Here is a 22967-nt window from a genome sequence, read left to right on the forward strand (position 1 = left end):
GAGCTCATAGTTTGAAAAAATGTGTGTTTTAGGCATGCGCAGTTTGCTCAGAACCACACGCGAGTGAACGTGAAAATGCTAAATCTCTTTAATGATGATACCTTCTCTCAAAAGAAGATTAAACTTATTGGCAGAGATAAGAAGTACATAGACCAGTTAGTAAATCTTGTTATTTTATATTCAAACAAATAGACTGGTTTTTTTCTGGATTCTTTGTTTCCAGCAAATTCTATGGAAAATACTTTTTTTTTGCTATCTAAATGGCTTAAAAGCCTATTTAAATTTTCATATCTAAACCGTATCCTCAATCTAAACGCCGATCGATTATTCTATCCTATTTTTGAAGCATCTTTTCCTTTAAAAAATGATTACTGCGAATAAAATTTATTTAAAGGAACTTATGATACTTTCAACTGATGAAAAATGAAAATCTTTCAGGGGAGTCGAATGGTGTTGCCAATTCAGAAAATATATTGACTTTAGAAAAATTAATTATCTTAAATAGTAATTTAATGAATTGAAAGATAGAAAAAAAAGAAAAAAATATCCTGATTCTTATCATACACTGTATATTAAATGTCGCCTTTACTGTTAGATTCAAAATTTATGTTCTTTTTTTAACTAAGTAATATTTTACCTCTTCACTTTCTTGGAATTATTTATTTAATACCACATAATTGTTTTTAAGAAACGAAAGACATTTCGACACTGACAAGGAATAAAGTTTAGAGATCTTTCGACGCATATTTTTGCTTTTACGGAAGTCTAAAATTATTTTATTTCTCTTCCTGATTCTGTTCTATTCCTTTTCCTTTTGCAACGTAATTTTAAATCTTAAAATTGTTAACGTGAGAGCAATCTGCAGAGTAGGTTTTTAAAATAAAAAAAATAATAAAATGACATTTTTAAATCCCGTAACTCAAAAACAATTTGAATTTTATCCTTTAAAACTCAGTTCTTAAATTCCTATTTATTCAATAAGACTTAATTTTTTTTCATCATATTTTTTAGATTGAAGCTATCCCCTATAATTGATTATCAAAAATATGAATCCGCCGAAGGAAAGTTATGTTAATTTAGAGAATGTACGTTTTTGTGTCTAAATTCGTAACTTAAAATACCATCTGCACTGATTAACATGTAACTAAAGGGTTTAAGTTAGGTTTAGATTAAACTTTATAACTATTACTATTGCATCTGAGTATGTGATATCCGATCATTAAATCAAAAGTTATTAAATTGTTCCTATTTTTACTTTGCACACTATACTATTAAAGACTAAAATTATTATTACTTCACTCTTTTTAGATGTAGCTGATCTTAGGGATAAAAAATTTAACACCCGAATATCATTTTTCAGAAAACCATTTTACTTGTTATTAAAAGTAACAGCACCAAAATTTAAAAAATAGTGGGAAGAATGTGATAACTATTCATTGAAATAAATAAAGATAGTTAAAAAAAAGCATTAAAAGTATTTAATAAAATATCTCGGTATAAACATTGTTTTCAAATTTGTTCTGAGCAAATTAAGAAACAATTACAATAAAAAGTTCAATTTTATTTAAATGAAAACGATTTTAATAAAATTCTTTATTCATTTCCATGTTAAATATTTATAATTAATGAATTTCAAACTTTATTCATTCTTTTCTTTGTAGTGTGGTTTGAATCTTAATATGAATTACTAGGACTGAAAGAAGCCATAATTAAATTTTTAACAAAGTTTCCTGTTCATTCATGAATATGCAATAAGTTTTTCAATGAATATAAATTCCTGTTCTGAGTATTTAAAAGCCTGTGAATGGTAAAAGAAGTGTAAAAAGCGAAATAAAAAATGAATAAATTATCATATAAGGCAAATTAATCTCGATCGTAAATACTTTTTCAAAACACTATGCAAACTTTAAATGTATGAAGATGAAAAACTTAGTTTTAAATTGCATTTTCAGTTGAGCGGTAATTAACTTTTGTCAACTAAGAATAATATGCAATAGTAAAAGTTTTTGAGTGGAAGTATTAGCATGAAATTTGACGCCATTTTATAATGTTTTGTTTATAGTGTAATACCATTAAATGGAAGATTAAATGCAGTTTAAACTCCCTAATATGAATAATCGAAAAATGATCTAAACTTTTTACAACGCATTACAACCAAAACTTGTTATAGTTTATACTAACTAAACTAACAACTCATCAATTTGATTATCACCATCTTTATTATAAGAATATAGATGTTTTAAACTTATTACAATGCATGTCATTCAAAGCTTTTTATAATTTATAACAATGGCAAACAACTTTGCAAATTTAATAATCATCCTAAGTATACTAAATCATACACAAGAAATTTTTTCTCTCCAAAATATGGTAATGACAATTCTGGTTAAAAAAAAAGCATAATTCTGATTAATAAAACCGAAATATAATTTAGGTTTACCAAAAAATATTGATATTTTTATTCAAAGCAACACATTATTTAATATTTCATTGATGCAAATCGTTGGAAATTTTTCGTATGATCTAAATTAAATTGCGATTTCAGTTTATTTGTAGAAAAATAGATAAATGCGATAATGCCGAGCAAAACTTCAAATTAAACTTATGCTTTTCCGTGCTTAAGGTAACAAAATTAATATTTAACAGGAACTAGATACTACGTCTAACTCAAAAAAGGGGAAAGTACGAATATACAGATTAATCTAATGGGAAAGGTTTATAGTGGAATATTTTTGGGTCCAACAACATGTATTTATTTATAAGAAGGCAACTATTTGAGAAATAAATATTTATGAGAAAGTAGGACAGAATGTTTCACCCCAATTTTCTATTACGATAGCTTTTTTTCTGATCTTAAATATAGTGTCTCAAAAAATTAAATAAAAAGAAATAAGCTTTATTTAATTTGTGAATTCGGGAAAAAAAAAATCGAAATTTTATTTTTGATTTTCAGTTTTACTTTATTTACTGAACACGGCAAAAACTACACTTTCAAACAGATTTGTTACTTACATAAGGCTTAATCAAATGTAGTGTTGACACATGTAATAGCATCAGAAATACAGTAGCAATAACGGCAGCGACGTTCAAGGTTATGGAAGGAGGTATCAGAATTAATTGCACTATATACGGTGAAAAAATTCTAGAAAAATTACAGTTCTGCATGGTAATGACACTTCTGGTAAAAAAACAAACATAATTCTGATTAATAAAAGCCAAATATACGGTATTTAAACCATTTTATTTTCCATTCATGTGGAAGCGGTTTACCGGAAATTTTGGTTTTCAGTTATATTTCTTATTACCACACATTTAGTAAAAAACAACTTTTACCAAATAAATGATTTTTATGTATCATTTTTAAATTTCATAATTTTACCACATTTTTCAAATTCCAAATTATATTGTTACTTTTACCAAAATCCTTACCAAAACGCTAGGGAAAAGTATTCCGAGATTTTTGATGCTTCTATAGAGCAATATACACTGTAAACTTTACCATATTATGGTAGATTTGACCATATTTTTTTCTGTGTGTAAGATTAATTTAACGGATTTTTTTCCTACTAAATATTGAAGATGTATGGAAAGGTTGTTCTGCATAGAAGAAAGACTTAACTTATCCCTTCTCTTTCATAATTAAGAGCTAGGAATAATCACGCTAGCACATAATCTAGATATTACATAACTCTGTACTAGCGACTTGATTCTACCTATAAAATAAAGAAAATGTACTACATATGAGGATTTTCAAAACGTATGGTATGTAGATGAAATAGTTAAAATAAGATACAAAATGTAAATGAAAAAAAATATTTAATATCATCGATGAGTAAAAATTAATACAACAACAACAGCAAAAACAGTTAAAAGTAAATTTCGATATGAAAAACATTTCATCTTCAAGCTGTATCCATCATTTTGATTGAAAAGACAAGCGTTAGAACCATGAGTAAATATAGCACAGTGTTCATTGAGTAATGAACCTGACATACGTTCCAGTTGGCTTTGATAAAACTGGTGTGCATGGTGGCCACAGTCTCTTTGTATATATGTATGCTGGCATTCGACAAATTCTGAGAATGCACTAAAAAAGACAATGACATCAGAAAAAAATGATTTTCAATTACACAATATTTACTCACTTTAAAAGGCGTAAATATCTGAACTGGTTTCTAAAATCATACTAGGAAATGTTTCTATTTTTAAAATTTTTTTTATTTTGCAACAGTTATTATTTAGTTTCTCATAATTTTTTTTTTTTTGCATTAGAGTTTGTTTGTTTTATAAGAAACCCTTCACTTTGTCCATTTAGTTTATCAAAAATCTCATAAAAACATCAGTCGTATGAGTTTTAATTTTTCATTTTTATAATTTGAGTTATAAACTTAAACTAACTTGGTGCACAGTTACATTTTTGGCATGTGTTAAAAGACTGGATTTTTTGATAAAATGTTTAAAAAAAATTGATTTAAACTTTAGTATTACCCATTAAAATTAATAGATAATATAACACAGTAGTCATGATGGTCAGTAAAATGTTTTCAGCAATGATGACTGAATTATTTTGATTCGAAAACGAGAAGCAAACCAGGCCTGATTGATTGATTGCTTTTTGGATTGCCAAGGAGCACTGTCTGGAGATAAAAGTTTTGAGTACTTTTCCATTTTAAATATTAGAATCCATATAGGATCACTTCTATATCTTATATCGAAGGCAATTTTAATCAATAATGTTTTAGATCCATTTCATAATGACTTTGTCTCAAAAATGACCTTCGCTAATTTATAAAGACTCCGCACTTTGCTACTTATAAGGACTCTGCATTATAAGTTTGATAATCTATAAAAAAGCCTTCCGCATTCTATCATCCATTGAGATCATAGACATGAATTGAAATTTAGCAGTGGGAGAAAACCAAATTTATGGTTGTTTATTAAGGTGGCTTATATTAATAAAACCATCAATTAAGAATCTGATGATGACGACCATGTAATGAATTATTTTTAGGAAAAGTGTAGCATGATCCAAACATCAAATAAATAAACAGGTTATTGTTTTAAATAATAGGTTTTCCTGTTACTTCATTTTAAATATGCCAGAGCACACATTGTTAATTTTATCTAGAAATTAAGAAAAATCACTAGGGACCCAAGGTGTTTCAGATCTGATGTGATGAAAACTACTTAGAAGAGAGTAGGGTAAGAGAGGTATCCTTGATTTTATGAAAATTAGTTCTGTTTTCTAGCGGCCAAACACTGAATTACACTTTACTAGTCAATAATATGGTTTTACCAAACTGGTGTGTTGTTGTTGACTAATTCACGGTGTCTGTATAGATAAGTTTGCTTCGCTATGCAAAATCTCAAATATTCTCTTGTTTTTAAGCTATCCTTACTTATTGTTCCTTTCAGTAATAAAAATTATTTTTAATCCAGCTTATTATATGTTTAAAGATTCATTCATTCACCCAAACAAACAATAAGGATTTAGTCCAATGGTAGCACTGTTCTGTGTTTCGATTCGATAACCTTAGCTCTCAGTGTAAGATCGGGTATAATGCACAATACAGTCTTGCCTCCCCCCCCCCTTGATGTGTACCTATGCTGGGTCCACGAAAGATGCAGTGCAGCAGAGGAAGCAAATAACTACATCCAATGTTGTACAAACGTTTTAGATTTAGGGCTCCAGGAGAAAATTTTTTGCGGGCCTCTTTCTCAAAGTGCAAAAATCCTTACTCTCACATTTTGTAGAAATTTGTAAACTTTTATACAAAATTGTAACTTTTATATAGTTATAGAGACATTCCCTACATTAAAAAAAATTAATAAGCAGTATATTTTTTGTGAGGTATTTCGGTCGGGCCCTCTGCTGTCCCGGGCTCCGGCACAATTGTTCCCCTCTCCCTTCCTTGAGTACGGCCTTGACTATATCGCATGTAAATTACATGCATAATTTTCTGAAATTGTCATATAAAATAGAAATGTCAGCTACTTTTTCACTGAAATTCGAGTGTTTCTGAATTTCTTACAGAGTTTAAAGGGGTACCCGGTCTTACTCTGGTGATTTGACTTTTTCTAGAAAAAAAATCACCTATAAAAAAAGTTTATACATCAATGACTTTTCAGAAGTAATGTATTCAGTTTTACTTCACTTTGCCCTATCTTCAACCAAAAAAGTTGATTATTAAATTATACTTCAGTTTGGTACTATAGGAAAATATAAATTTTAAGTCGGTTAAAAACTGTTTAAAACGTATTATCGCAATTTATTACAAATCACTTCAGTTTACAGTGGCTCTAGGAGTTCAGAGTTCCCAAAATCAATATTTAAGATTGACCCTCATGGTGATGAAAAACGCTCATTGTAAATTGCTTTTGTTGATGAAGTAAAACTAAAGTGTTCATTTTTATTTAAATCATTTTTTTTTTCAAATTACGTAGCCTTTAGTGTACGCCTTTTTTAAAATTTTCACACTAAAATTTCGGTAAAATAAGCAGCAACAGTGTGTCCATTCTGTTAACCATAAATTCCTTTACGGCTTTGAAACAATTTACGATTAGTATGATTAAAAAACAAACCGTGAATACAAACCTATTTACAGCAAACTATATAAATTAAATTTAATTGGACATTGGAAGGCAAGAATTGAGTAGCGCAAGGAAACTCTTCGTGTTTTAAAGAAATAGAGGAAATATTGCAGTGCTAACGCCGGGGTTCGAACCCATATTCTGGTAGTCATGAGATTGACAGGCTTACCCTGTCGACTACATTATGTACTCAACTGCAAGAAACTAAATGGCTTTATGAGGTGGACCAAGTTGGCGTGGTTAAAATTCCAGTTGTATAACCGTATTAGGTAAAAATAGTTAATAAACGACTTTTCTCACATTAACAGTTTGAAAACCATTTTTTTATGGTTATTTGGCTTCTTTGGTAGAATATGGTAAAATAAAAATTAAATAAATTTTTATTCAACTGCTTTTTTAGAAAAATTTCTAACAGTGCATACCAACATGATAATTTCAAAAGTACTTTTACGTGCGGTTACTTTAGTATTCGACGAGATATTGATCTCTTAATTCTAAATTGCTGACACTTTAAACAATTAAGGACTAGTTACTATCTTGGTAAACATAGTTTAGAGGACTGGATCTGCGACATGCATTGTAGCAGTATTGTAATCTTAATTGTTAAACAAACTTTGGTTGATCTCTCGTGAGCAGAGAGCTACTATTAAAGAGATCAGGGACTTACCATGGTATGTGCCGTTATTGGCCGTAAAATACTCTTACATTAGCTTAATTAAATTTTTATTTTCTCAAGTATTTTCCCTAAGCGCTCTTTCTATTGCCCTACTAAGAATGTTTCTCTACATTTAATTATGATTCGAAGTTTAAGTTAAATCTAGTGGATTAGGAGATTTATTAAAATGTTTTTATAACATGTATATACGAAATTGTAATTATCAATGAAAATTAGTAAATTTCAATTGGGTTGATTTTAGTTATTGTTTTAATTGATTTTGATAACTGATCCAGTTTTTTTTGTTAAAGTTTTGGGATATAATCCAATTGAATTGTGATGAATCTAATCAAATGACGAATTTTGATTATAACTTTAAATCCCGTGAATTGCAATGATGAATTATGATCTTGATAAAGGAGTAATCAAAGCGTTTACAAGTAAGTTAGCTTAGTTTTTTTCATGTGATCATTGGAATGTAGCAAACTACAAGAACTCGTTTCCGGATTCAGCTTTTGGGGTAAATAATATTATTGTTTTATTTCTCATATGATGTCATATTGTTTTTTCCTATTGCGATGTTATGGGATAAAATTCTGTACTCCTATAGTTTGTTATTAATGTTCACTGAGGGTTTTGATACTTGGGATTGGATGCTTTTTTGTTTTTGTATTTACGTTTATTGATCTATGAATTTTGCTCTACTTTCTTTTTATATTAATGAATAAGTGATTTTTATTTATGCTCGAACATTTTACGTAGGCGAAATTTCTTCGTTTGGTTTTTGCTGCTTTTGGATTGAGTTTATTTCAGTCTTATTAACAAATTGATTTTATCTTTACTATTTTTATGATTGATCACTAAATTCTGGTATATGTGGAAAATTATTGTTTAAATGATTTTGATTATAGAATTAACTGTATCAAATATTTATGTTTACAAGCAGAAAAACATTATGTTTCTCTGCTTTTATTGATTTTTCTAACATTAATCGTCTATAACAAAGTTAAATTCTGAATAACTGTTTCTTATTGCATGGACTTCATACGATTAATCACCCTGTTTATTATTTATTAGTAGTTTTCTTCATGTTATTTACTGTTGGAACTCATTGTTAATCAAGTAAGAAGTTTTGTATTATTGTTTTATAAATTTAATTGATGTAGAGGAATTTTAAATCAGTGTACCTTGCATTAGTAAGTAATCTACTAATGTGTTCTCTTAAGCCTTAGCCTGTCCTTAGTCAGCGTCTGGTCTCAGTTACACAGTTATACTGCTTTTTTGGTTTATATTTTCTAATTTAATCTTCTTCTTAACTCTCTATTATCTTGAATTTGAAATGGGATTAAATTCTGTTATCCCTTATTCCTCTTGCATTTTTTAAATTGGTAGTGAATGTATTCGCATTGATAGAAAAAGCATAAACAGTAATAATGATAAAATATAATAACTAATCTTTTATCTTAATTTAATCTTGAATTTGTCAATGTATATGATTTGAACTGCAACTTTCACATTGTTTTATGCAAAGTCACTTTTTCAAAAGCGATATTTTGCATAATACTTTGCCTATTGTATTGCTTCTAAATAGATATGTTTAAGTTTCCTGACTATCTACATTGTTAACAACACAATATTGAAAAACATTTGCTTAAATGGAAATTGCTGTCCTTTTCTCCAAAAACGCCTATAAAAATTTTCCTCTAAGGAGTATTTGACCCCTAGTTGAATTGAAAAACAATTTGTCAAATGTTGGTCTGTTTCATGCATAATCACTTGAGAGTTTTAAGAATTTAAGTTTTGATTTTACTGCACTTAAATTGATTTTGTCATAACTTGATTTGTTTAAATTACTTTGCTTTAATTCACTTAGGCACTTGGTGACAGGTTTTAATAATACAATGTATTTTGATTAAATTGTTACCTTGTTTTAATTGTTAATTAATAGGTTAGAGTATATTGCTTAATGAAGTAAATCTGATTTATAGTTAACTCTAGTTGATCGATTAATGTTCAGAGAGGGCCAATTGGTCCTCTCTTAGGTATAATTAATTGCCTCTGTTTAATTGGAGGCGGTGTGACTGACTTTGACAGATGGATTAATATTATTAACGAGTTCTTACTGGATACTTGTGAATTCAGATTGTGTTGAGGTGGAGCCTATGTTATTTAAGCCTGTATTAATAGAGCTGTAATTTAGCTGTTCTATGATGTTATGCCCAAGGCATTATGTTTTTAAAAATATCTGAATCTGAAGTCCTTCCTTTGAAGTGATATTTAGCAGCCACCTTGAATTAATGAAGACAAGACGAGGAAATTAAGAATTGCTATCTAGAAAAGAGATGTTTTGTTTGAGATGTATTTTAATACACCGAATTGAATAAATCTAAACTCAAGTCAAGACTAAAAACTTAAAAGCTATTAAGACTTCATAGGAAAAAGGAATAGATTTTGGCTTACTTTATTCACACATCTGGTATTGATTTCTAAGTATTGTTTCTTGTGACTTTTTTTGGAGCTTCATCGAATGAGATTAAAAATAAGGTGATGGCACTAATATAAAAAACACAATTTTGCATTTATATCTATGTGTCATCTCATGAAAACAAGCAAAATAGTGTATCCCATGTAATCGTTTTTCGCTGAGCCGAATGAAACCATTACTGGTATAGCCCCAAATAAATTATTAACATATAATACCCAGAATTTATTTTTTTCTGGTGTCCTGAGTGCTAAGTTTAAGGGAAATTAAGATATAAGCTCTTGTGATATCAGGGAAAGGTCATACTTTACTTTATATATATACCTTAAGCTACATAATAGACTTTACATTAAACTACATAATAAACTGCATAATACATCGATACTTTATATTAAACTACAAGTGCAACTACGCTATATCACTTATGGAATTTTTTGCTGTGGTTCACATTAACTTTGATCTTGATAAATTGATGTTGATTTACGTTGCTAATGAATTGCTAATCTTGTTTATGTCATACTTAGTTGGACTTTGACGTAAATTTTATTTGATTTGGAGTACTGTTGTTTTAGTTATCTTTAACGTTTGGACTAAGGAGTGTTTTAACCTTTTGTCACCCTATCTTTAGCAAACGTAAGCAATATATAGTAAATGCTTACTGTTGGTTTTAAGGTGGATAACTTAGATCACCATGTATATTTTGTTTAACTTTCGCATACATGTCTTAGAAAGTTTTTATTTGAGTAAACATGTAGTGTAAAAGTAAACCTAAGTTTCATAAGCATAAATTTTTCTCGAAAAAAATACTCTTTTATTGGCAGTTGGCTTATACTGAAAAGTGACCTAAATTATCTGCATGACCTAATTTTTTAGAATAGTTTTAAGTCATTTTTAAGTAAATTATAACTTATATTAGCATAGGTTATAACTAGTTATCGTGCTCTCTAAATTGCCTTACATTAATTTAAATGCCAAGTTATTGCAATAGAAGCATGTTTATTTTATTTTTAGCTTTGGAATGAAATTAAACGTTTAAGTAATTTTAACTATTTAACAACTAAGATAAAACTGAAAAACATATTTTGTGTCACCGAAAATTTTATTTACATTGCCAAATAAAATCTCTATAAAAATTGCAGTGACATTTGTTTTAAAATAAGTATATTTTTTACCTTCTTAATGTTGAGTCAAGAAATAAGTATTTCTCATCACATTTTTATTTGAATTCATAAGGTGCTAACAAAAACACTTTCAGCAGAATAAAGCGGGAAAGATTCTTTGAAAAAATAAATTCCTCAAGTAAAATTTACATCTCATAAGAGTCAAAGTTTATATTTACACTTCAAAGATCCTCGCTTGGAGTTAAGAAGTTTTAACCGAAGTTAAACATTATTATTACCATCTGAAAGTCTAATTTTGTTAGAAAAGCAGTTTTCTTGATTTTTCTTTAAAAAAATACAAAATTAGAAAGTAAAATTCAGTTTTGTACATTTTTTTCTCGTTGATATAGTTTTAATCATTTCCTGAAAATTTTCATGTTTAATTTCGATTATTACGCGTTTACTACGAAAAATTTTTAATTAAAAGCTCGTAAGAAAACTCATTTAAGAAAAACACAAGTCACAAATCAAAAAAAAATTTATTTAGGATTTAAAGGTTATTAGAAGAGGTACATAAATGCACATTTTTCAAAAGTTTTTTTATGTTTTGACGATATTTTTTTTTTATTTGCAACAAGATGAAGCCAAAAACCTGAGGTATTAATATGTATAAAACTCAAATTTAAACAAGTGGAAAATGCACAATTTTTAAATATTAGCCACAAATATATTGACATTGACATTAATCAATACAATATTGTTCATGGCACTAACAATATAGTAATTACATTAAAAGTCGTTTAAAAACTGATACAAATAATGTATTCAGAAGTCATTCGAAAGAAAATTAAAAATAACTATTCGTGTTTTTTTAAAAGGTGAATTCGTAACTTAAAATAACGTATGAACCAAAAAATTCAAATATTTAAGGTCACCTCCTTGAGTTCCAAAGATTGAGTCCCAGAACGTGAAGATCCCATCATTAAATCAAAAGCTACTCAGGGTTGTCCATTTTTTCTTTCGTGCTCTGACCACTATTACAATAACCACTATTAATGTCTGTATAAATCACTGTTGTGCTTAACAAACTGATATATTTCGTTGAAATATAGAAAAAAATTCATATATTAAAAAAAGTGGGATAATTGTAGAAGAGTTCACGCCATTTAGTTGTAGAAGTAGTCATTTTTCGACTGAAAACTTCACCAAATATATGATTGCATGAGAAAATCAAATTACGTTAATGCTCATTGAAGAGTGGAAACCACAATTCCTTATCAAACTCTAGATATGAAGTGAACGATCTCTCTTTAAACGTGACCAGCTCTGTCACGCTTTGTTTTAATAAAATTTTAATGATATCACGGCTCTTCGCTTCTAATTTTTGGTCATCAAGTGTAATCATATGATTAGACTTCATGCGAGTTTTTCATGAAACAATCTAGAAAATGTTTCTTTTTAAATTAACAATAATATGTGGGTCGTTAAATATAAAAAGCAAAGGAATTTCAAGTTTAAGCACGTAGAAAAATGGTTATTTTAGAGTATGTATACATTAGAGAAAGTCGTGTGCTTATATCCATGAATAACTTTTGTTTATAGTTTATAATAAACATTTTGGAACAGTTTTTAATGATGTATTTTTTTAAGTTAAGTTTGAGGAAAAAGATCACTTAATAAACAAATAAAGCTCAAGGATTTTTTAATATAAAAGTGTGTTTAGGGTCTTTTAGGACATTAATGCTAGTAATTACTTTTTTATTATTTTATTAGAAAATGCATTTGATGTGAAATATTTTGTTAGAAAAACTACTAAATGTTTTAATTTTATTGATATATGTTTAGATTTTTATTCAAAAATATATTAAAGTATATAACATTGAGCATATTTTTCAGATAACTCTGTAGTATAATTAATGATTAAAAATGTATGATCTAAATTTCCAAATTTAGCATCTCTTAGAAAGTAGGTTACACTGAAAAAAATCCGGGATCAAATTAAGGTAAAAAGTACCGGCAATTGGGGTGCCGATCCTTTTTTATCGTAAAATCCATTTTTTTCCGGACCATGTTATGGAACAAAAAAAAATCTGATATACTGCAACTTTAACAGTACTAATTATCGTGAAATCACTAAATAACTCTTATTAAATGATTAATTCTGTAAAAATCACGGTATAATAATTTACTGTTAAAATGGAATGTACAGATAATGCACCCAAAGTACCGGTACTTTATACCATAATTTAATCCGGAATTTTTTAAAGTGTAATGGTTGCACTTTTTCTGTTCTAAATTTGATGAAATATTGTTTGTTTACCAGTAAATAGATTTGCTGAACGTAGTTTCGAAAGGTTTAATTGAATGCTATTCTAGCAAAATATTAAAAAAATGTAGAAGAGTTCCAAATAAAAATTTTATAGCTTAAACTTTTTTGTTTCAATCATATTGTAAGTACATATTTGGTAAATTTCACTGTAATACGACAATGCAGAATATTTAAATAAAAAGATATATATTTTTAAAGATTTTGTAACATAATTAAAAAAAACATAAAAAATATTTTGCATATTTCCAAATCTTTATTTACCCTATTGCTAAAATCGACAATTATTTTCCAGATAGTTTTGGAATCAGAAATTTGTAATTTACTGAGCAACGAATTTCAAAAGAAGTGTTCTGTCGCATTTTTTCAGACTTTTTTAGCAGTCAACTGAGATAAAAGTAAGAAAATTAAATAAGATAATTATAGAATAACAAGAAAAAAAACGAAACGAAACAATAATTTATTATAAGTTGGCATTGTGAATTCCTGACTAAAGCGTAAATTAATCCATACTACATTTTCGAATATTTTTTTTAAATTCTTTTTATAATTAGTAAACTTATAATGGAGATATTTTATTATGCATTTTTACCGATACTTTCAGACACATTTGCAGGTATCATTTTGGTGTGAAATGCGTATTTACCTTACTTTAAACAAAGTAGTAAAAATATTTTTAGTCTGATATATTTTTCACTTAATGTTAGATTCAACACTTACTTAAAAACACTCAGACTAATTCTGCTAAAATTGGTACACATGTTTAACTAAAATATCGAAAAGTTGAACCCAAATATCTTAATATTTTCTGCTACAATTATTAAGTATCTAATGAACAGTATTATGGTGCACAATTTGTCTGCTAAGCCATTTAATCTTTAAAGTAAAATCACTTATTAAAAAAATGTAGGAAAATTTAATAGTTATTAGATTCAAATACTTCGTTTTCTTTAAATGTGGTAAAGGAAGCTCATGCTTTAGTTTTATTGATTTTCCGTTCTCTAGCATCGACTGTTTTTTTTCTTCGAGATCCTCTTTCATGAATTATACCATAGCAAACTTACGTAACTGATAATTATTACTTAACTAATATCAAAGGTAAATTTGCTTTTAATTTGCTTCAAAATCACAAATCTGAGGCTGTAGACACATGACTACCATTTATTAATTCCATTGATGTGGATGAAATAATTTAAAAACACAAAATAAATTAAATTTTAAAATGTGATGAATCAGAATTTACTTATCAAATTCATATCAAGTTAAATTATTTATATATCATGATAAAAAACTTAGAAAAAGATATGCATTTGTTTAGCTAAAGGTATGAGATTAATTATAAATATGTTTAAAACAAAAATATCTTTTTATTTTATAAAAAGTAATTATGCATATATGAAGGAAATGCTGAATTATTAATACATTTCTTTATGCATCAATACATTTTTACACGTCTTTTAGTAGAGATTAAAACAACATCGTAATTAAAAAATAAACATAATTCTTACTAAATACTAGATATTTATTAAAGCAAAAAAAGGTGAAAGCCACATTACAGAAATAAATCTGAATTAAATATGTTTTGAAATTAAGAATTATTTACTAATTACATAGCATATTCTATTTATTGCAGATAGGCTGTAGAACCAATTAAATATTTGAATAATTAGTTTATTCGCTTCACACTGTTTACCGTTTGAATAAAAGCATTATTCTTATTTAATTATTCAGATATTTAATTTATTCTAAATGGAGTTCCGTTTAATTATTCATACTCCAATTTAGGTACTTTAATTTGGGCAAAATATAAATATGCTTTTTACATTATTATTGCATGGCAGATGGAAACAATTTTCTCTGACTATAAGCAATTAAATTTTTGTTCTGTAAGAAATTCTAATCATCTCTGCGTTGTATGCACACTCAGGACAAACAACGTCTCACGTCATTCCTTAAATAAACATACTTTGAACGGAATAACCCTCCGCGAAAGTTTTTCAGAAAAACTGCTGACTTTGTGTCAGCAAAATGCTTTCCGACATTCTCAGTTCCTTGTTAAATTTAATCTATCTCAGAGAACAAGATTTTATCCACTGGTATTAAGTGGTTCTATAATAAATAAACCAACAGATAAATAGATAGGCGTAGTTTCATACACTTTTAATTAAGGCTAATCGATCGCCTTTTCTTTTGAGAAAGTTTCCTTAAAGTGAGGATGGCTTCAAGATGTTAGTTGGTGTTTTGAAGATTTAACATGTTTTGACATTACTCCCAAAACATATAAATATGTATTTTAGTTTACCAATATGTAACATATATTTGACTATATGATATATGTATTTGATGTGTTTATTTTTTGCTATTATTATTAATTTTATACACTTTTAATTATGTCTAATTGATTGTTTTTGTTTTTTTTGAGGAAAAATCAATAAAAGGTGGCCAATTTGAAAGTGTAATTAGTATTTCGGTTACGGAAACAATTTTCTCTGACTATAAGTAGTATAACTTTTGTTCTGTAAGAAATTATAATCATCTCTCTTCGTTGTATGCACACTCAGAAGAAACAAAGGCTTGCGCCATTCCTTAAATAAACATCCGTGAAAGTTTTTCAGAAAAATTGATGACTTTGTGTCAGCAAAATGCTTTCTGACATTCTTCTTTGTTAAATTTAATCCATGTCTGAGAACAAGATTTTATCCACTGGTATTAAGTAGTTCTATTATAAATAAATAAACAAATAAATAGATAGGCGTAGTTTCATACACTTTTAATCAATGCTAATTGATCAGCTTTTAATTTTGAGAAAAATTCCATGAAATGTGGACGATTTCAAGTTAGGACGATTTTAGTTGGAGTTTTGAAGATTTGGCATTACTCACACAACATTTTAATTTGTATTTTGATTTTCCAATAAGTATTTAAATATATGATATATCATTTATTTGACACATTTCTTTTGATATTAAATCCGCTATATAACAAAGAAATCAACTGCTGAATGTTTAAATGAAATTTCATACGATTGTAATTATGTCTAATTGATCGCTTTTTTCTTTTGAGAAAAATTCTATTAAGAGTAAGAAACTAGAAGTGTATTAGGTATTTTAAGAATTTATCATGTCTTAACAATATTTATTATTATATTTATTTTTGTAAATATTTTTATTTTCCACTATATTTGTTATTTGTAATACATTTTAAATTTGACTATGTAATCTATAATATTTTATGTATTTGTCTATATAACATATATATTTGATGCATATTATGTATTGACCGTTTAGCATCAAGTGGTTTTGAAAATAGTATAGTAGCAGTTAAACTGATAGAAAATGTTTCATGTAATTTTAATTAAAACTAATGGATATGCTTTTTATTTTAAGAAAAATTAAAAAAAGAGTAAACTGCTTGAAAATTCAATTTATTGCTTTATTGATTTGACATGTTTTTACAATGCCCCTTTAACATTTGATATTGAGAACATTTTTAATCACTAAATTACATGTTTGATTAAATGCTATATTACGTATTTTTCTTTTGGTATTGAGTGGTTCTTTAAGGAATTAATCAGCGCAATATATATAAGAGAAGATTCATGTACTTTTAATTAAGACAAACGAATTTGTTTTGAACTTTCTTTTGAGAAGGATTCCATAAATAATAGACAATTTGTAATTTGATGTTTTATTGATTTAAAATATATTGATACTACTAAAACATTTAACATTGCAAAGATTTTTGTATTTAACATAGTTTTTAAAATTTAACTAATTAAAATTTAATTAAAGACTAATTGATTGGCTTTTTCATTTGAGAAAACTTCTAGAAAAAGTGTACTAATTGAAGATGTAATTTAGTGTTTTGGGGATATAACATGCTTCGATACTGCTTCTGTAACATTTGAATTTTTAGCGATTTTATTTACCAATATATTGTATGTTTACTAAAATGTAAGTGAGACATACGTTGATTTAGATCATATCTTTTTAAAAAGTTACAAGCTCTGCACTTACCTAATTTATTTTTTAAATATTCTGTCACGCATTGTTCGATTAAATTTAAAGGTTTAAACACGCAAGTAAACACGTATCTAATAAATTATTAAATCTTCTTTAATGTATAGTAAAAATTCTGTTTTGAGAGCTAGATTACTCCCAAACGGAGTACACCCGTTTTAAGTACACTGAAAATAATCATTGTACATTGAAAATAAGTACATTGTACATTGCCCCAAGTACATTGAAAATAATCTTCTAGTACATTGATAATCAATAATCAATAGCTTTCATAATAATACAATTCTATATCTAGCTTGAAAGAATTCAATATTTTTCATAAAACTCAATAATTGCTATTGACTTTAAATATTTATCATGTATATTCATTATTCATCATAAAAATTTATAGTAGAAAAAATGTTACAGTAGGCGTGCAGATATAGGTTACACATAAATAATCTTTAAAAATACATTTTGATAAAGGAAACTGTTTTGATACTTTTGTCCAACCCTGATTTTGAAAGTTCTTCTGAACTATTTCATTAATAAAAGTCTTTTTGTGCAGCAGAAAAATCAACAATTAAGGGAATTTAAAAATTGTAAAAGGGTTAAATATATGTTAAAATAAAATAATACTTTAACTTTATTATACTATTCCGTGATGACAAATTAAAGCGATACATACCAACAATGCATTTTTAATCCATAATTAATATTGGCGGTAGTTTGTTCCTCTGGATTTCCTCCATGGTTATTAGCCAGTCGTTTATATTGGTTTGCACATTTCCGATGATCTGTAGATACATTTTTTAAGCATGGAGCATATCGCAGATAATCTGAAATATATAAAAAGTAAAATTGCATAATTATTAAAGTGTGCAAGTATCAAACTGTGGGAGTATCAAAACTGTGTATAACCATTGAATAAATATTCAATAAGGTGGATTAATTTTTTTTACAAAATAAGAGGAGTGATAATACCCATGCGGATGAGCAATATTTATTATAGAACATTGAGCCACATTGGTTCATATTGGATCACATTGAAAACCTAAAAAGATTGATATTATGGCTTTTCTTCTTTGTTTAACGAACCTAAATCATCTGAACTATTTTGTTCAAGTAGCACATGAAATTATTAGTGCATCAGATGTTTGTGTACTAAGATGAAGATCTCATAGTAAAAATCATTGTTGCAGGGAAAATTGACAACTAGTCATCTTTTCACTCAATGAAGTTTATTGTTAACCAAGTTTATTTCATTTTAATTTCATAAACGTCATTGAACAGCCGACCAAATTTTAGGGTTACGTCTACTAGTGTTCGACTCCGTAGCCTTGAAATTTTGAACTTAATCGAGAAGTATTGTGAGATATATGCCTCCGTGGAGGACTTTTTGACGAAACTAACCCACATTTGCGTTACACGGAGAGAAAAACCAAGAAAACCTTTCCTTGTTAGTCTAACGAAAAGTGAACTCTAACCCATGATCCGTCTAAAACTGAGGATATTTTACGTCATCACTGTGGTCAGTGCAAGCCGGGTGCTGAATTCGAATCAACCACTCATCGCTGGGATTCAAACCCGGCTCACCTCATTGGAAGGTGAACGCTTTACCCCCTGAGCCACCACGACTCTAACAAAGCTTATTATATAAATCCATGATGTATTTTAAATTAAAGCAAACACTGGTTTTGAAGCGGGCAAAAGAAACAAGCAGAGTTCGTTGCGCAATAGAACCGGTTGATTCGAATATCAACTAAATATCACCTTTCAAATATCAACTTCCTGGATTCGAATATCAACTAAAGTTAGGGTAAACATTTAAAAAGAAAACAAAGCAGTTTAAGAGTTCCTCCATTACTCATTGTCCATTAACTCAAAATCAGGAATTTTCGAAAGGGTGCAGTAGTTATTTCCTCACTGGTGCGAACTGTAGAACGATTCGCGTCGCAACCACTTTGAGTGCCTGCTATGTGTTTTTTTTTCTGATCAATGAAATAGATTGCGCAATTGTTGGTTTCGTCCTATTGCTTTCTATTGTGTCTTGTTCTATTGCTTTCTATTTGATCAAGTCCTATTGCTTTCTTCTGTGAAATTCAAATTTTCATCTTTCTTGCTTGTTAGAGTAGAATGCGATCCTATGTTTTATGGTAATTATTGATAATCTAGATGGGTACTATGTCATCTGTAGAATCACCCTGTATTTGTTTACACAATTCTTTAGTAGATACAGTTTAGAAAATGGCCCTAAAATTTTAAGTTTAAAACTATATAAATAATAAAGATGCAGCGTATTTTTCGACGCATATATGTATGAAATAAACATTCGCAGATTTAGGCGTTTTTCTACACAGCGTTATTCTTACTCGACAACTATAACCTAATAGTTTTCGCTTAAATTGCACAGTAAGTACAATATTTTCAATTGCATATTTACCGGGACAAAAAATTCTGAAAAAATGATTTACTGTACGGTAAATACAGTTTTGATACTACTAATAATAAAACATAATTATGGTAATAAGAACAAAATATATGGTATCTAAAGCATTCAATTGGTAATGTTTCCGTTTACATGGAAATGGTTCAACGGAAATTCTGATTTTTAAAATTATAGTACTTATTACCATACAGTTAGTAAAAACAAAACTGAAAAGTTAATTAATCGAAAAAATCTTTTTACCAAACATTAACACGCATTACCACACATATACCAAATGTAAACCGCTTCCATATAAATGGAAAAATTAACAAATGAATGGTTTAAATACCGTATATTTTGGTTTTATTAATTAGAATTACGCTATTTTTTAAACAGAAATGTCATAACCATACAGAACGGTAATTTTACCGGAATTTTTTTCTTCGAATATGATGCAATTAATTCTAATACCTTCTTCCATAACCTTGAATGGCGGTGCCGTTATTGCAACTGTATTTCGGATGCTATTATATTTGTCTACGTTACATTTGGTCAAGCCGTATGTAAGTAACAAATCTGCTAGAAAATGTAGTTTTTCTGACGCATTCAGTTAATAAGGTAAAGCAAAAACAAAAGTAAAATTTTCGAATTTTTCCAATAAATCCTAAATTAAAAAAAGCTTATTTTTTATTACTTAATTTTTTTTGCCACTCTGTACTTAAGATCTGAAAAAACGCTATCGCAATAGAAAGATGGGGTGAAACTTTTTGTCCTATTTTCTCTTAAATGTTTATTTCTCAGAGAGTTTCCTTACAGGTTGTTGGATTCAAAAATATTCTACTTTCGGGGTTTTACTAAGCTTAAATAAAATAAATACAATATTTTTTGACATATAGAGTAAATATATCGTGTTACTCACTCTAAAATAACAAATAATATACTTTACTAAGTTACTAACTAAGCTAACTTGATTCTAACTAATACTCTGTCTAAAGATTTCATGTGAATTAATACCAACTATTTGTATATGTTAGTTTGCATTCTATCCAGGTTTAGTTATTTAGTTTTATAGGAGAAAAAGTTTCATTTGAAATGAAACTCTTGAATTTTTTTTTTTTTTTTTTTTATAATTTAAGACTGGTTTTTCTAAAAATGTAAAGCCCAGACAAATTTTATTTCAATGAAGTAAGTAGGACATATATTACTTTATACATTTTATACGACTAAATAAAAACTGTTGTATACATTGTAAGAAATAACTGTCTGAAACAATGGTAAACTCTGTAAAAAAACAAGAAAATTTTTTATAGAAAAATACTGTTTAAAAATAAATTCTTTTTTCTTCTGTTTTTAATCGTTATGCAGAAAACTCCTTTTTTCTACAGACTTTTTCCGTATATTTGAATTTAAAGCTATTTTTCGCATAACAGTTTTTCTCTTCTTTTCATCCTAATCATAAATGTATAACTGTCAATTCAAATTCTAGTTTTTACCTTTCAGTTCTGCTATAGTAGTAAAGTTGTATAATACGTAATTATTTTGTCATAATAAAAATAATTAGTTATACGTATGTTTCTCATTAAACTATAGTTCCATGAATTAACTTAATCTTTTTCAAATCATTTTGCGTTTATTTTCTATACTTGTTCTTACTTTTTAGAAATTATTTTATTATTATGAGCATCGTATAAATAGAATTGCGATTCGACTTCATTGTCGAATTGATACTCTTCCTGATCATTATATGTGTTTAGATATAATTTTTTGGTAAGTTAAATTGACAGAAAATTTTATAAGGGTGAGCCAATATAATTGTAAACACTTTTACACTTAAAAATGATTTCAATAAGGAAGTCTTTTAAGATAAAGATGGTTAAAGATTTTTCTTTATAACCAAACACTATAGTTAACGTGGCATAGGAAGCAGAGCAATCGCCTTTCAATAAGGTGCCCTGGCTTTAGGAGCATATATATAGTTCGTTAAGAGCACCGTAAGGAGCATATGTATAGTTAATAAAATGAAGGGTGCTTTGTGAATTTCATATAATTTTTCTCAATAAGAAATTCATTTGAAACTTGTTTGTGATAAAAAAAAGTGTCAATTTTTTCAAAAATATCAATAGTTGTGAAGAAATACGTTAACGTTATGCTACGCTAAAATCATTAATATAGTTAACATAATATATCGATCGAAGGATATATTGAGAATTTTTCATAATTTTTTGTAATGAGAAAATCAGTCTTAAGACTTAAAGTTTAAGGTAAAAAATTACTGTAAAAAATTTCAGTACATCAGATTTTTAGTACCTTAGAATTTATCGACAAATTGGATTTTACGGTAAAATGTACTGGCACGCTTAGAGCCAGTACTTTTTACTGTAATATGATCAGGAATTGAAATTTATCTCTTAATGCCAATATAAGTTTTTTGTGTTTTTTTTTTAGATTATTCTTTATGAGAATCTAAAATAACTAACTGTATAAATAAATCATGTAAATCATTCATCATTCGCAAAGCTTGCAAATATCCATCACGTCATTACCACACCTGTACATTTATATTTTAAATGGTTAATATTGATTACTTATGCCATTCAAACTAACTCAAACTTTTGCGTTTTATAGAGATGTTTTATTAAAAAATATATTTGAGATCATTTTTTAATTAGAACTGATGAGTAAATTATAATACGGTTACAAAAGGATTTTAACTAAAGGTTTCGAAAATATATTTTTCTAGTTGACACTAATTACGCGACAAGCACGCCATTTATATTTTGTGAGCGACTGTTTATTTTAAAATAATACGTTATGAAACGTGAAATTAAACGAATTATCTTATGTGGGTCACATCTTCAAAACTAAGATTCCCTAACTCAAGCAATTAATAGTTTAGCTAATCATCAGAAAACTCTTTTGCGGTAATCAAATCAATAAATATATTTATGAAACGCCTCCAACCTAAATTTTGTTTTTATGCGGGTAGTTTAATTTTTTTTCTTTTTAGATTGTACGTATAGTATATTCGTTATAAATACAAGTTAAATCATGCATTTATTCCCCGCTTGAGTAGTAAAATATCAATATTTTTTGTCAGTTTTTAATTTTATTTCGATTAGAGTATAAAAGATTTCTTTATACAGTTAAACATTTTGTGTTTAGTTTTAGTTTTCCTATACTTCCTCCTGCTTTTATTTTATTTTACTTCAAATATGGGAGATTTGCAATGCGGATAAATTTGTTTTTATCTTTAAAATTATTTGTCATCTAGTTGGTTGACTAGATTTCTGTAGAACAGAGTAGTAAATTGAGTTTCCCTACTAATAGTGTTCATCTAGGCGTAACTTCTGGAAGAAGCAAATTAGTTAAAAATTTTTATCTTCTGTA

General features: G+C 27.7%; 1 protein-coding gene across 1 annotated transcript in view; it reads right to left on the reverse strand.

The window, feature by feature from the left end:
* Positions 1–3806: 3806 nt before the first annotated feature.
* The window catches only part of LOC122270927 (uncharacterized), a 134472-nt gene continuing 115311 nt past the window's right edge, over positions 3807–22967 (reverse strand). The window contains exons 4-5 of the mRNA XM_043050260.3: positions 17841–17991; positions 3807–4087 (exon numbers count right to left, since the gene is read on the reverse strand). Coding sequence (XP_042906194.2) covers positions 3823–4087; positions 17841–17991 — 416 coding nt within the window. The 3' untranslated portion in view covers positions 3807–3822. The remainder of the gene's footprint in view (positions 4088–17840; positions 17992–22967) is intronic.

This window comes from Parasteatoda tepidariorum, chromosome 11 (genome assembly GCF_982258835.1).
Source record: "Parasteatoda tepidariorum strain Cologne lab strain chromosome 11, Ptep-v5.0, whole genome shotgun sequence".
In the NCBI taxonomy this organism is placed as follows: domain Eukaryota; kingdom Metazoa; phylum Arthropoda; class Arachnida; order Araneae; family Theridiidae; genus Parasteatoda; species Parasteatoda tepidariorum.